At 45.1% G+C, this 16,327-nt stretch overlaps 1 protein-coding gene across 2 annotated transcripts; it reads left to right on the top strand.

The window, feature by feature from the left end:
- Positions 1-4,979: 4,979 nt before the first annotated feature.
- Positions 4,980-15,977, top strand: LOC307223609 (general transcription factor IIE subunit 1-like). Of its 2 annotated transcripts, none has more exons than XM_079989815.1 (5): positions 4,980-5,304; positions 7,796-8,249; positions 10,413-10,614; positions 12,511-12,734; positions 14,644-15,977. In XM_079989815.1, exons 2-5 carry the CDS (start codon positions 7,802-7,804, stop codon positions 15,024-15,026), a joined length of 1,257 nt encoding a protein of 418 aa, XP_079845941.1. In that variant the 5' UTR covers positions 4,980-5,304; positions 7,796-7,801; the 3' UTR covers positions 15,027-15,977. The 2 variants fall into 2 exon arrangements, with proteins under 2 accessions (XP_079845941.1, XP_079845942.1); XM_079989816.1 differs by having other exon boundaries at positions 5,049-5,108.
- Positions 15,978-16,327: the final 350 nt, after the last annotated feature.

The raw sequence follows: 16,327 nt of genomic DNA, 5'->3' as shown, positions 1-16,327 counted from the left end.
GCAGTAATCACGTCCCGCCCACAATACCTCCCCTCTTGGAGGAGGAGAGGCTTTCCCAACTGAATCAACCAAATCCTTTAATCGTCACAAAATCAACATTTCGGCTACAAAGGTTATGGTGGTGGCCAAGGTATAGGACTTGCGTCTCTCCTCTTTTTCTGCCCCAATCCTCCACACTGATGCCTGTTTCTTAAAACAAAAACCCATGGCTATGACTTACTGCTGTTGCAAGATGGACTGTGTGTTACGCTCATCACGTAAAAAGCTAGGCTGGGATTCCCGAGACTTCCCTCCTGGAAGAAAATGGGAGATGCTTGACTAGCAGAAGTAAGATGGATGTTCTTCCTTTGGTTTTACATTGCTCACTCTCCCTGTTTGAGGAGGCAGCGGAGTAATTCTTTGCCACCTTCGCCGCTGCTTCATTATGTGACTTAAGCCTTCAATAAGTACTGGAATGAGATCCCCTGTCAGCTTTACTCAGGAACAATTGTGTCAATAATGATCCTCATCTCCCCATTGCACTGCAAGGCCACAGCCTCCACAGGATTGCCGACTTTCTGCCACTCTCCTTTCAGTTGCGAGCGAAAGCAAAGATTTGGTGCAAAATGTGTTGGCTGTTTTCACACCAAAGAAACCTGAGTTAACACTTGGATGATGATGACGGTTATTATTATTATTTTATTTATACTGCAATGCACTCGTAAGTGGGGCTTCTCTTGCACCTCACCTGGAAACTGCGGTTAGTTCAGAATGCTGCAGCAGGGTTTCTGACAGGAGTGAGACCCTGTCAGCATATCGAACCTCTTCTCCCAGATCTGTCGTCCTCATTCTGTTTACCAGGCTACATTCAAGGTTATATATTGGTATATAAAGCCCATATGTGCCCACTAGGCCACTTGGATCTGCAGAACGGGCACCGTTACAGGTTACCACCCAGTAACTGCTCTGCAGTTGTAAGAAATTCATTGTTTAGTGTGGCAGCAACTTTGGAACTCCCTGCCAATTGACACCAGGCTTTTACCACACTCTGTTGGGTGCCTGCTTAAAATATTTTTGTTTAGGTAAGCCTGTTCAGATATGTAAATGTTGACAAGCTTTAATCTTTTTTTAAAAAAAACAAAAATCTGTAAAAGTTTTTAATGGTTAACTTTTTAATATTGTTAATATTTCATGTAAACGGCTTAGAGGTTTTACTACTATCCAGCATTATATAAACTTTGCAGGTGCTATTTATTTAATTTGTTTAGCAATCTTGTATCTCCCACCACCGCCGACACTCCATGAAGACCTGCCTTCAACCAGGCTTCTCCAGTTTTCAGGTTCCATGTTGCCAGAGCCAGCTCAACTAGTTCCACTTGCTGAAACTAGAATGTCTTGCAGCTGCACCTCTATTAACAATGGGGTGCAAAACTAAGACTCGTTCTATGACCTAGTTTTTTACTAAAGTGGCTGGTTAAATCCTGCAAGTCTAAACAAGGCAATTCATAACACCCAATTTTAAGGAGAAAATATTAGTGGATCAATAACAGATTGGATTGTAATCCGACATAAATGCTGCTATGGGTGTGTGTTTGGGGTGGAGTCCCACATTGCTTAATAGGGGGTTATGGTCAAGTAAGCAGGCATACACAGGTCACCACTAGATAACAATAGGGTTTAGAAACAATCTGGTGTATTGTGTGTCAATTAATTAGCAAGTAGATCTGTGCAATAAATTGTACAGCTCATCATTAGGTTATGATTTGGCAAGATGTATTGTTTCTAGAACTTTTTACGTCTTGGCCACTTTACAGCAGGGCATTAATCATGCTTGAGCCCATTGATTTTAACAGATGTAGTCGCTGTCCACTCCTGCAACGCAAATCTCTTCCACGCAGCTAACGGGCCATAGCCAAACGCTTTCCCCTTTAACCAAGGAAACCTTGAAACTTGTTAGATGAAGGCCCTTGAGATCTGCAGTAGAGATCTCTATACCCTCATCTATAGCAGCCATAATTCTCGGGGCAGTCATAACAGTTAAATGGGCGTAAATGCAAGATTGCGGTGTCTGTATCCCCCACCCACAAAAAGCTGTGTTTTCCTGCTCGTCCAAAGCATTGTGCTCTATCGATTGGCAGTAGTTCTTTGAAGACCTATAGGTAGGTTATGGGAAGCGAATATGGTAAGTTACATTCTGAATGTATAGGCAGATGGGTTTTTCTTAAGCATACGCATACCCAACTCCAACACCCATACTGGTCGTTGCTGGGTTTGCTAGGACTGGTGGGAGTTGGGGTTCGTAGAACCATAGAATTTCAAAGTAGAATTTCTCTTCCAATGCCCTGCAATGCAGGAATATGCAGCTGTCACATATGGGGATCAAGCCTAGAACCGGAGCATTATCAGCACCTATCAGCTATCGCCAACGAAGCTCTCCAGGCTGATAGAACATTACTAATTCTCCATCTTTGCCGGAGGAGGAAGCAGGCTGCATACAAGTCAAGATTCTCGAGGCAGAAGCTGACAAGGAGAAGGAACATTTGGTGCTTGCCTTCTGGGGTGGGGTGTGTAATGCACAGCAAATACCAGGGAAGTTTTTCCAGTATAGAAAGGGCGTGATGGATAAATGGCTAATAAATACCGGTGATGTAAAGCTGCAAGAACCGTAGGTGGTTTAAGGTATTTTGCCCTGATGAGCCAATTGGTGTGGTTATTCCACGCTTGAAATTTCCATCATTTATTGCACAGCTGCACAGCAGTGACTAAATTGCCTGGAGCATCTTCCTCAAAAGTATAACATCGTATAAAAAAAGGTAAAGGACCCCTGGACGGTTAAGTCCGGTCAAAGGCAACTATGGGGTTGCGGTGCTCACTTTCAGGCCAAGGAAGCTGGCGTTTGTCCACAGCTTTCCTGCTTGTGTCCAGCATGGCTAAAGTGCTTCTGGCCTAATGGGACACCGTGATGGGAACCAGAGTGCACGGAAACGCCGTCTACCTTCCTGCCGCAGCGGTACCTATTTATCTAGAGGCGGAGTTAGCTGCTCCAGCACCCGGAGCGGCCCGTGGGGGCAGGGCTAGCCGCCCAGTGCACCAACGGCAGGGAGTGTCCCATGGGGGCCACCGCCCACGACGATGTCACACACCCCGCCTCAGGGATGACACCCGGGCAGACTGCCCCCACCACACCCACTTTCTCCACCTCTATTTATCTACTTGCACTGACGTGCTTTCAAACTGCTAGGTTGGCAGGAGCTGGGACAGAGGAACGGGAGCTCACTCCGTTGCGGGGATTTGAATCGCCAACCTTATGATCAGCAAGCCCAAGAGGCTCAGTGGTTTAGACCACAAGTCGTTAAAGACCTACTGGTACATTTGCTACCAGTACATTTCTGAGCACAATTCAAAGTGTTGGTGCCAACCTTTAAAGCCCTCAATGGCCTCGGCCCAGTATACCTGAAGGAATATCTCCACCCCCATCGTTCAGTCTGGACACTGAGGTCCAGCACTGAGGGCCTTCTGGCGGTTCCCTCACTGTAAGAAGTGAAGTTACAGGGAACCAGGCAGAGGGCCTTATTGGTGGCAGCATTGTGAAAGACTTTGAATTGCTCTTATCCACAACTGTGAGAAAGAAAGTTCACTTGCAAGAAAGGAGCTACATTTTGCTTGTGGTGATAACAAGCAAGTCAACAAGATGATCCTTAACATATTTACTTTACAAGATTGCAAAGAAAAGCAAATCCAGTGCCCCCCCCCAAAAATGGAGAACATGGAACCGTCTTAACGCTATTATCCCAAAAAAAAAGGATACGAAAAGAGTTTAATATTGAGATAAAAGCTTTACCAGTTTTAATGGGAAATTAAGAAATGGTAAATAAAAGTTTATAGTCTGTACCGCCCTGTAAAATGTTAGGGGGTTAGCCAGTTAGAAGTGATCTCAATTCACACCACAGAGGATATTCCTGTTTCACTGTACATCATGCCTCAGTGCCACAACAAAATCTTGAGTCTAGGATGAACGAACAGCAACATAATTCCAAAGCAATTCCAGGTATGATATGTGTTTTCCTTGGGCAGAGAAACTGCAGCCAAGGGGAAATGTTTCCAAATTGCAACCAAATAAACCTCTTTCCACCTGTATCTAACATCACAAAGACTATTTTGGGGGACTCAAAATTAAGAAAATTGGGGAGGGGGGATTCCCCAGAGGAGTTGAGCTTTGGGGGGGGGGTGCAGAAAAATTGCTCACCCACCAGACCGGCAATGCCGCTCACACACATCGCAAAATCAGCCTATCCTCTATTTCCTCCCCGACAAAAGCAGCAAATTGCCCACCTGATGCTGCAACAAAAGCTTCTCAACACCAGCCCTTGCCACAGCCACCAATCACAATCTCCGGCTCCCCACGTCCCCACAATACACTACCCATGTATAAGACGACCCAGAATTTTTAAACATGATTTTTGGAGGGGGAAAACCCACCTAGTCTTATGCTACAATTTACCCTACTTTTCTGTGTTTATCTTATAATGAACAGGTACTGGTTTTGATTTTGTCTTGCTTTTGCTTACTATAAAAATAACAAAAACATGGAAGATGTAATAATTAGCAGACTTTCTTTTCCTTTTATCATATGGAATAAGTTGTATGTCCCCAGAATTTGAAGGTCTGCAGACGACCAATAAGGTGAAGAAAGCATTGCATAAAGTGCCCGAGGCAACATGCTTCAGAAGTGGCAAAGTCTCTGCTTTAAATGGCACCCCCTTTATTTGTCAGTGAGACAGACTTCTGGGTCCCAGATGGAGAACAGAGTAGTGCATACAAATGCAGAGAATCGCTGATCTCGGGGGATGGCATTATTCAACACCATCTTTTAAAAGTCCACATTCTCTCCCTCCCCACTTTAGAAAGGAATCGCTGAGTGGCGAAAGGCAAGGCGATGATGCACATCGAGTCAAGCAGCCCGGGCGACTGTTAAGTCATAGTCTGCACCGGTTGAGCAAGCTCTTGCGATATTGCTTTAATAGCGTTGCAAATCTGGCGAAACAAAATTTCTCAGCTCCTCTCGGCCTCCACCTGGCCGGCTCTACTTGTGTGTGCTTCTTGAGCAATCATGTGTTCATCACCTGCAGGTGAGCAGGGCTGCAATAGAGATTTCTTAACAGCTGTCAAACAGCCCCACTCCTCTGAATTCCTATCACGTGCTTAGAATTTGAGTGCTGGCTAAGGAACTCCAGAAGCAGAGGGGAGAGGTGGCTGGGAGGAGCCTTGGAAAAGCATCTTGAGACCTAGGCAAACTTGAAGTTCCTGCTGCCGCTACCAAGGGAGGTAATTAGCATTTTGGGCCGCTAGGATACAAGAACTGTTTCTTCAGTCTTGCTCTGAAGCTGTACTAGTTGGTTGTTGGGTGCTAAGTCTGAATGGCAAGCCAGTATTTCATTTATTAGCTGTAGAAGTAGATTGTTATCATGGGAATGTTATGAACTCACTGCTCTGAACTCGCTTCCAACTTGCCATGGATAATTACTGTTTCTATCCATAGCAACAGGAGTTTTGGGGAGGAACGCATTGAAACCAACCTCATCAGACCAGCTTTGTGCAAGGTAGAATGGTTGCCTCACAGTCTGTGACTTGCAAATGCAGATTTTTCAATGCGCTCCCCATGCTGGTCAGATGAGGGATTGGACCCAAAGTCTGTGTGGCTTTGTGTTTTGTTTCAAACGGTAGCATTTCAAACAATGCCTCCAGTATGGCGATGGAGGGCCTGTGACTACAAATCCCATCATCCTTGACCATTGGCTGTGCTGGTTGAGGCTGATGGCAGATAGAGAGAACACCACCATCTGCAGAACTCTACTTTCCCATGTCTGCTGCAGAAGCACACAAGCAGGGCACAAGATGTCTCCTTCTGTTGTTGTCACCAGTTTGGATACGGCATACAGAATTAGGCTGCCTCTGCAAATGTGGATTCTATCTTACTCAGGGTTGGCAAACCAATGGCCTTCAAATCTTTTTGGATTTGGCTCCCAAGAGCTCCAGCCAACATGGCTAAAGGGAGGTGGTAGCCAACATCTGGAGGCTCACCGCTGGGGAAGGCCCTACACTTGGTTACTTAGTAGTAGCTGCTGATGGGCCTAAAAATAATCAATTAAATTTAATCCATTAGTTTATCTCCTCCCATATTTAACAGGCCATCAAATAGTGGCCATCAGCCCATCCCATGACAGTTAAGTCCATAAATTAATTGTAAGCTCTGTGAATAATGACTTTCTTTGGTCTGCCGTAATCCTCCTGCAATATTTGTCTTTGGCAGGTGAGCTCAAGTTGTGGTATTATGGCCTGCCCCAAATGGTCCAGCTTCTCCCCTGTTCAGGTACACATTGCACCAGTTACGTAGCTGACATGCAGGTTGCCCAATGGGTGCTATTTCTATTCTAGGCTCTTTGTGCCCCACAGATGTTGTTGCTGAACGTCAGTCTATCCCCAGCCAGCATGCCCAGTGGCCAGGGAAATATTTGTGCAATCACAGACTTACTTAGCAGAGGTCGCACTAGACATCCCTTTGGAATGAATAGGAGTTATAGATGATGGCTGGTGCCAAAGTTCCCCGTTGCACCCTCAGTTTTTCCTCATGGCAGACAGAGCACAGCAATCACATATTGTTTTGGGGTTTGAGAGCACTTGAAGTCCTACTTGATGAGAAGGGAAGTTACTGACATAGGACCTAGGTAGGGTTATTGCCGCTGCACATTTCTCGCTACCGCAGAGATTTTAAAGCGTCTGGCAAGACCTTGAGGTTAATTTTAATTTAGTGGAATCCTGATTTGCAACACCAGGCCCTCTCCTAGGATTTCTGTGGCTTTTTGGCAACTGCTAAATGGCAGTCAGAATGTGCACCTTTTCAGTAGCATCTCCGTTGTCCTTTGATGGGACTTCCCCCTGAAGAATGCGGATGGAACTCTGAGTGCCCTGTTGAACTTAATCCCTAAGGCAGGAACCGCAACACTTCAGGATGATGCTGATGGGCTTCAGCGCCCTTCATCTGGAGCCAGCATGGCCAATGGTCAGGGATGGTGGGAATTGTAGTTCAACCTCTGGAGACACACAGGTACCTCATCCATGCCTGAAAAACTTTTAAGAGGAATTATGGGCCATGGGGAAAATGCAAGTGAGGGGTTCTATCTCCACATTTCTTCTATGAGGTGCTAACGCCTGATTAAATACCCTTGAGGGAAGCGGGTGGCACTGGGGCCTAAACCACTGAGCCTCTTGGGCTTGCTGATCGGAAGGTTGGTGGTTCAAATACGCACAACAGAGTGAGCTCCTGTTGCTCTGTCCCAGCCCCTGCCAATCTAGCAGTTCGAAAGCACACCAGTAAGTAAATAATTAGGTACAGCTGTTGTGGGAAGGTAAATGGTGTTTCTGTGTGCTCTGGTTTCTGTCATGGTGTCCCATTGCACCACAAGCGGTTTAGTCCTGCTGACCACATGACCCAGAAAGCTGTCTGTAGACAAACACTGGCTCCCTCAGCCTGAAAGCGAGATGAGAGCCACAACCCCATAGCTGCCTTTGACTCGACTTGACCGTCCAGGGGTCCTTTACCTTTTTTTTTTTAACCAAACATCCTTCATCTCCTCGAGAAGGACACCTCCTTGTCCTGATGCCACTTTTCCCTTCCCACATGGAGAGCTCTGGGTTTAAACCATGGATCTTGAAGCCATTGGTATAAACTCTTCAGTAAGCATACTCAGAAACTGCGACAGATTTTATCTTCTTTTCCTTTGTGTTGATTCCGCCTTGGCTCCTGATTATAATGTAGGTACCAATGGGAGGCCAAGATGTTATTACCGAAGTCCCCACAGCCCTGAAACGTTTGGCCAAGTACATGGTGCGTGGCTTCTACGGAGCCGAACATGCGCTGGCCCTTGATGTTTTGATCCGCCACGCATGCGTGAAGGAGGACGATTTGCTGCTGCTCCTCAGGTATGAGCGCAAGCAGCTGCGGACCGTCCTGAACACCCTCAAGGCCGATAAACTTGTGAAGCTGCGCATGTGTGTGGAGACAGGCCGTAACGGGAAGAGCGTGAGGCACAATTACTACTACATTAACTACAAGGTGTTGGTGCATGTGGCGAAGTACAAGCTGGATCACATGCGCCGGAAGATTGACGCAGATGAGCAGCGTTCCACCACCCGATCGTCCTTCAAGTGTCCCGCCTGCTCAAATGCGTACACCGACCTGGAAGTGAATCAATTGTTTGATGCTTTCACAGGTAAACTGCTGCATCTGTGTCGTTTGCCTCTTATCCTTTAGAAAATACGCTGGAACATAAAAATGCACCTCAATTGTAATTGTTTGTGCAGGGAAAGGCCTTAGCTTAGTGGGTATAGAGCATTTGCTTTCCATGCAGAAGTTCCCAATTTCAGTTTCCAGCATCTCCAGGGAGGTCTAGGAGAGATTTCTGCCTTCAACCCTGGATAACCATTGCTAGTTAGTGAGAGCCATATTGAGATAGGATCTTATCAAATCATAGTCGGAAGGGACCCTGCAGATCATCTAGTCCAAGCCCAAGTCCAAGCAATGCAGGAATATGCCGTTGTCCCTTACGGGGGATCGAACCTGCAGCCTTGCCATTGTCAGCACCATGCTCTAACTAACCAACAGAGCCATCCCCCATTATGGGTGGGGCAATGGTTTGACTCAGCATAAGGCAGCTTCTGGCAACCCCATGTTGCAGATCTTTTAAAAGGAGCAAGGGTAATCTTTGGGTTATTTTTTCCCCATTTTTTTCTCAGGGCAGTTCACAGAATAAAATCAAGATATAAAACCACAAAATATATACAGTGGTACCTCGGGTGACATGCGCTTCAGGTTACATATGCTTCAGGTTACAGACTCTGCTAACCCAGAAATAGTACCTCAGGTTAAGTACTTTGCTTCAGGATGAGAACAGAAATCGTGCTCCGGCGGCGCAGCGGCAGCAGGAGGCCCCATTAGCTAAAGTGGTGCTTCAGGTTAAGAACAGTTCCAGGTTAAGAACGGACCTCCGGAACGAATTAAGTACTTAACCTGAGATACCACTGGAATAAGAATATATATATATATAAATAGCACCCCGCCCCAACAACATCAACAACAACAACAACCACATTTTAAAAGGGCATAGGATGTAAATCAGATCAGCCAAAGGCCTGGTTAAAAAGGAACATTTTTGCCTGCTGCCTAAAGGTGTGTAATGAAGGCACCCAGCGAACTTCCCTGAGGAGGGCATTCCACAGAAGGGGAGTCACTGCAAAAAAAAGCCCATTTTTGTGTTGCCACCCTCTGGACCTCTTGCGGAGGCTGAGCGCATTGACACTTTTTCCTCTCACACTGTTAGGCCCGCTCTCACTTAGATAAATTGCTCCCACCTCACTGAATAACCCTTTAATTGAAGGTTTCTTTTTCCTTTCCTCTTAAATTTCTAGTATCCTGCAGGGGACCTTTGTGAGGGGATAACTAGTAAGTTGGAGTCAGCTTTTCTTTAAATAAACAATAAAGGTTTATTTAAGGCAAGATAGTGTATAACACAAATGGATTAAACTTAGGTTACTTCAAGAATACAGTGCAATTTCACTTTAATTCGTCCTCAGTTGTTTTTGTGTTATAGGTTTGGTTCCTTTATACGGTGAGTCTTTCGGTTATCCACCCCCTTTAACACTCCTGCTCCTGAGGTACTTTTAAGTAATAGACCAAAGGGCTCTCCACACCCCTGTATTCTTTTCCTTAGAAGAATCTCTCCTGTCCTGACTAGATTTGAGTCCCAAGTAGGCTGTTCCTTTCCAGCTCCTACTTGTCCTGGCTCAACCTCTGCCTCCCAGGTAAATTACAGTCTATTCCTCCTACAGGACAGCACACTCTGTCCTTCATTATATGTTCAGAGTTGTTTTTCCAGAACCAACTCTTTCTCCCAATCACTCTTTATACCTCAACCTATCTCCCAACCTCAAAACCAACCCTCTCCACAAACTCTCTACAAATCCTCTCCTTTTAATCTGTCTTTTCTGGAACCACGGCCAATCAGAGGCTGCCATTCATTAACCATTTGCTGGCAGGGGAAAAAAAGAAAGAAAAAGAAACACTTGTTGATCCAACCGGTCCAGCAAAACCAACTTTTTAATCACAGAGGCACATGAAGAAAGGCCTCAGAAGATAATCTCAGGGTCTGGGTAGAGGTGGTCCTTGAGGTATTGCGGTCCTGAGCTGTTTATGTGCTGGACTTTAGATTTCTGCAGCAATCTGCTGAGGGCCTGTGAGCCCCTCTAGAAGTTGTTGGACATCCATTTACCTGAGCCAATGTGGTCCGTGACTGGGGAGGGTGAGAGCTAGAAATGAACAACATTTGGAGGGGCCACAGGTTCCCCCTCTCATCGCCTCACCTCTGTTTATGCGTCAGGGACGTTTCGTTGCACCTACTGCAATACTGAAGTTGAGGAAGATGTGTCTGCGCTGCCCAGACGGGATGCCCAAAGTCTGCTGGCCAAATTCAACCAGCAGACGGAGCCCATCTTTGAGTTGCTCCGTGAAACGGAAGACATCGTTTTGCCATGTGACCTCCTTGAGCCCCAGCCTACAGAAATACCGGAACTAGCAAGAAGGTAACGCCGTTAAACTTATCAAACTCCAAGCAAAATACTAGCATGAAGTACAAGTTGAGGAGTTGAACAATTTTGGGGTGGGGGGGGGGGGGGAGAACTGTAATGGTTGCCCCAACTAATTTTTTACCTCAGGCTTGCCTTTCTAACTGGAATAGGCAGCAGCTCTTGGTGACAACATATATGGGTGATTATATATGTGAGTGGACTAGGATGGGTGGAACAGTCCGACCCCACTTCTGCAAAGTGGAATGAAATCTGTGTATTTCACCCCAACTCTGGTGTGGTTGTGAAAACCAGAATGGGTCCTAAAATCAGCCCTGGGCATGGGAAACCTCTCTACCATATTTCCTTTAGGAAATGAGGCACAGCAGAGACTGTAGTGTCTTTATGATATATGGTTTATTTACATACATTTACACCATGAGCCTACGATGGAGGGGTTCACAGCATCAACACCCCGAGGGTCTTGTTTCTCCCATGGCCACAGCCTTGGATTCAAGCCGAAATCAGCCACGACTTCTTATCTGCCTTTCCAGCTTGCAGCTTCCCCCATTCTAGCTTCTAGGTCACATGACAGTCAACTCTCGCTTTTGTCCTTCTCTCTGTCTAATAGCTGGAGAAGGAGGCCCCAACTCCTAGGGGCCGAGGTCCCTTTCCCCCACCCCACCCATAAAATATTTGAAGGGGCTGAGCTTCCCTCCAAGTTGATGGGCACTGCCATTCAAACGGGGTGGGGCAGGGATTTTCTGCCCCCACCCCCAGTATTTTATTCAAGTTGGCACCCTGGCGCCACCCATTTGCTGTCTGGTACAGAGCTGCCTTTCCTTTATTCTCTCTTAATTGCCTGTCCCATGCCACCCTACCTGGAGGCATTCACCTCGTGAGGAAGCCATCCTGAATGATATTTTAACACTTGCTAGGATTATAGAGATTAGAAGTCTGCCACCCACAAGCTCATAACAATACTCTTTGCCTTTCTTGTACTTTAGGCCACTGTTTAGTACTTGTTGTCACGATACCAAGTAGAAAATAGCGCCCAGCCCATAAATGCTTCTGTCCCCACAAAAAGGAAGACATGCTGCTAGCCCCGATTCCAGTTGAAGGTGGAACTCTGCCCCATCCCTAGAATAGGGTAGCACCTTTCTGAGCAGAGAAATCCTAGGCATGTCTGCTCCCCAGTTAAGCGTGTATAGCAATTGTAGCTACGAAAGGCACATGAATCATTCCTAACAGTGTAGTTTTGAGATGAGGTTGTTCAGTTGTGTGGGCAATAGCCTTTTAACTTAGGAATATAAGAGAGAGTCACAAAAGACTGTTCTGGCCTCCGTTTCTGAGATTCTCATACGTGAACTTTTGTAGCTTTAATCACAAATAAAGCATTTCTTAGATGAAAAAGGCTTTTCAACCTATATCTGGCTTGTCCCTTACAACAGCCTTGCAAAACAGGGTTGCTACGAATCAGGGCTTTTTTTCAGCCGGAACTCACTGGAACTTGGTTCTGGCACCTTTCAGGTCGGTGCTATTGCCATTATAAGAGAACAAGGTGAGTTCATGATGAGTTCCAGCACCTCTTTTTTTAGAAAAATAGCACTGCTACTAAGCCATACTAGAGTTCTTAACAAGGAGTAGTAAATAAATTGTGTTCCTTTATAATTTGCTGGCTACCTTGAATAAATAAGCTAAAACAATATTCAGGGGGGCAGAACAGGAGGGTCTTGTTCCATATTAGACCCCCTGAAGCCAATGGGACTTAGAATATAATTGTGACATAACCCTATTAAATTGCGGTGTGGGAAAAGTATAATTTTGTCTGAATCAGAGCCGTACACTTAAAATATTCATGTCTGTTAAGCAATACAAGAATGTCAGTGACAAGACTAATGTGTACATTTTTAGCTTGGATAAGAATCCATGTTCAAAAACTGAGCTGCTTCGTTGCCCTAAGAAATGGGCTGCCAGGAGTTATGCCAAGAACATGTATGTCCAGAACGTTGTTATTGACATCCAAAAGTCTGGACTTAAGAAGAAAGCAATGGTCAAGGCAGTCAAAGGACAACCTGTATGGATGACCCAAAGTACCACAAAGGGGACCTCTTCAGCTGTGGCTTCTACTAGTGTTGGTGAGTCCATCTTCCAAGAATATTATTCACACCTGCTGTTAAAAAGTGCTCCATTTCCATGCTGTTTGCACTTCCCCTTTGGTGGTAGCTGAACTATTGCTGTTCCTCTGTCAGTCAATCCCCCTTTCCCTTGCATTTTGGAACAGGGAAGCTGTAGGACACCACATTAGCTAAGCTAAGAAGTCCCAGATGTTGTTGGTACTGAGAAGGACACTTCGCCCTGGCCAGACTCTGTTCCCCAGTGTTCAAACGAGTTTTCATACCCAACCTCTAAAGCAGCAGTACCTCTCAAGCAGCATTTGGTTAGGTGCAGATACTCGAGAGCAAACAGGAGTCAATGTTGTGGCAAGGTGGACATCACCAAAGCAGTTGTTTGCCATCGGAATTGTGAGCTAGTTGTGTTGTTGTTTTTTAATGCTTACAGCCAGTGGCCATCGCACTATAAATCCTAAAACAAAATAAATGTACAGTGGTACCTCGGGTTACATATGCTTCAGGTTACATATGCTTTAGGTTACAGACTCTGCTAACCTAGAAATAGTACCTCGGGTTAAGAACTTTGCTTCAGGATGAGAACAGAAATTGTGCGGCGGCAGCGGGAGGCCCCATTAGCTAAAGTGGTGCTTCAGGTTAAGAACAGTTTCAGGTTAAGAACGGACCTCCGGAACGAATTAAGTACATAACCAGAGGTACCACTGTAAATGATGCAGTCGACCCAGGAGGAAGTTGCAAATGGTCCACAACTAAAAACGGTAAGGTTGACTTAACCAGTAGCAGTAGGTGGTCCAGCATAGGTCTTGCTCACCTGCTTTCCCAAGCTGTGTCACAGCCAGTTTTGGAGAGAGACAAGGTACCGAGTGTGCTGTGGCAAAGGAGGATTGGGTTGGCTCTGCTGCGTTGACACAGATTTGAGCTCCTTGTGCTTTGCCCTGCTTTCTCTTGGCAAGCAGCAGCAATGAAAAGGCCGGTGAGCACCCTGCCTGTGCCAGTTGCAATTGGCTGCAACTGCTGCTGTTGCAAGAGGAAAGTGTGAAGACACTTCATGCCTTGGCTTCAAGCATCCCATTCCTGGAAAACCCCAATAAATTAGTGTCAAGCTATGGTTGCTCAATTGTGAAAGGGGCACACCCAATATGATCATCATTCATCTGAGGAAACTTTAGGGTGCATAGCCAACTGTGGCAAAGTATGCAGCTTGAGTTGGTGGGAAACTATATTTACTTGGCCGGCATTTGTTTTCTTTTCTTGACCACCTTCTCATAAATTACAGGGGCGGTGAATATAGATACATATTAGTCCAATTCCAGAGCAATTGAGTTGGTACGGGTTTTGCCACTGCTAAAGTCTTATTTATAGGAATGATGGTTCACTGAGGCTTGACTTATTCAACGCTAAATTACAAACTGTTCTGATAATAAACCCTGCTTTTACAAACTAAAGCCCGGTTGCTTTCATGTTTCACAGTACTCAAGGGGGTTGCAGAAAAAGAGATCCCAATATCTTGGGCTTCTTCTCTTTGAAGGAACAACACACAGTTTCAACAAGGGCATTCACCAGCTACGAGATTGGACTTCCATTTGTACCTCTGGGTAGAAGAGCTCTGACCTGCTTCAGAGGCACTCTGTGTCTGCAAAATTCGACTTGTCACTGGGGACCTAATTAGATAAGTGAAAAACAAAGCACTGCCTGATTCCTTACCCTGTGGAATCTAGAAATGGCTATTACGAACTCTTTCCCCTCCTCTCTGTAGCCATTGCAGTCTCTTCAAAGGGGACTAAGTCACCTCCCTGAGTGTAACCTGACCCCATTAGATCTAGTGCCTTCTGGAACAAGTTTTGCTCTCAATTTAGATGGTAGGTTAAACATGGTGAAGAGCTCCCTTAACTGTATTTCTTTCCCCCCCTACTAGAAATGCCTAAGGATGTGGCAGACTCTCCCAAGAAACCTTCCATTAACAATGAAGTATTAAGGACTCTACTCATCCACGAGTCAGTCCCTTTCTCTGTGTCGGGAAAGACCCCTTGTTTTGACAAAAACGGACCTCAGCAGTCAGAAAGTGACACCAGTGAGTCCGAGGAAGAGGCCAAACCAACTGCAGTCAACACCACCGGCAGTGATCTAGAAAATAATCAGGAGCCAATAGTTCTAAATCCGACCGTAATTGTGGCTGGACGGCCACACTTATACAGTGAAGTGAGTGAAAACCCAGAGCTTGTTTCATTTATGACAGATGAAGAGAGAGATGCCTACATTAAAGTTGGGCAGGAGGTGTTCCATTCTGTCTTTGAGTAAGCACATGGACCAGGTTGATGGCTTGCACGAACCTCTTTGTGCAAATGGATTGTAATACAGGTGAAAAGGATAAACCCTACTGTGCTTTTTGCTTAAGAATGGCATTTGATATGTCAATTATAACAGTCAATTTGTTTTCCATTGGAAGATTAACTGACAATCTAAAAGTCAAGCGAGGTTGAGTCTATTATTTTGAAACGCGGAATGTTTACTTTTGCATTTTTGTTTAAAAATCCAAATGTAAATCCAAATTGTATGAATTGTAAGAGGATATATATAATGTGCCTTGCAAGCTTAAGGTTGGCATCCTTTTTTATTTTCAATGAAACCTACTAAGCAAAAATAGAGTTATGTCCACAAAACCTCCAACATGGCGATTGTCCAGTTAGCAAGTTAGTTTTTTTTTTTTTTTAAGCACATCAAAGTTGCCTTCTCTCTGCAGTGAAGAGAGTAAGACTCTCTTTGAGTTGTAGTCATTAGATGCTTAGATGCTGTGCTTGGCTATGGCTTAGGGGGTTAGGAGAGCAAAAAATGCTGATGGAAAGTGGCCTTTATGGACTCTTGTGATAGCTACTAGCTGTGCTTCCAAGGAAATTTACTGTCTCCTAAATGGCTGTCAGTTGAGCAAGAGATTCTGCCATTTGCTCTAGTAACTAAAAAAACAGGTCAGACATCAACTGCCCTGCAAGAAGGGAGACAGGCACACAGGCTAATATCAGGGCCTACCCAATTAAACTGAGTGCCACAGTTCCCCTGCCCAGCCCAATGACCAGTTTGTTTTACATCATCGTCTTGATTTGATATTTAGAAACTGTAAGCTGTCCTGGAGGCCTTGACAGAATGGTAGTTATAAACGCTCTGTATGCAAGCATGTCTGTCTAGGTCTGTATGTATTTGAATAAGCAGAAAGGAAAGGATATACTGTAGAATAAACTCTGCAACCCACATTAATTGGCAAGTTTTGTTTTTTTAAGCAACCCTCCAGTAATACCTTTGAGGATTTTGTGAAACATTTAGTGCTGGCTTAACATCTTGCACTGAAGTATCAAATAGCATCTTCACAAGCTTACATACTTTTATATAAATATATAAATTTATGTTTATTAAATATTTTCTTGATTTACAAAAGTACATGCCTTGTCCTCTTCAGGTTGTACGGTCTTTCTTACAAATCAGCTATGTTTGTTGTGAGACCTTAGTGTTGAGTACAGTGTAAGATTGGGGAAGGGGGAATGGTGAGACTTCTATTTTTTTGCATAGTGTACGTGTGGGGCTTTGTGTAAGCATCAACTGGGTAGATT

The sequence above is a fragment of the Podarcis cretensis genome (assembly GCF_951804945.1).
Source record: "Podarcis cretensis genome assembly, chromosome: 9".
Taxonomy (NCBI): Eukaryota; Metazoa; Chordata; class Lepidosauria; order Squamata; family Lacertidae; genus Podarcis; species Podarcis cretensis.
Note: the sequence above shows the minus strand (reverse complement) of the source record. Positions and strands in the feature narration are given on the sequence as shown.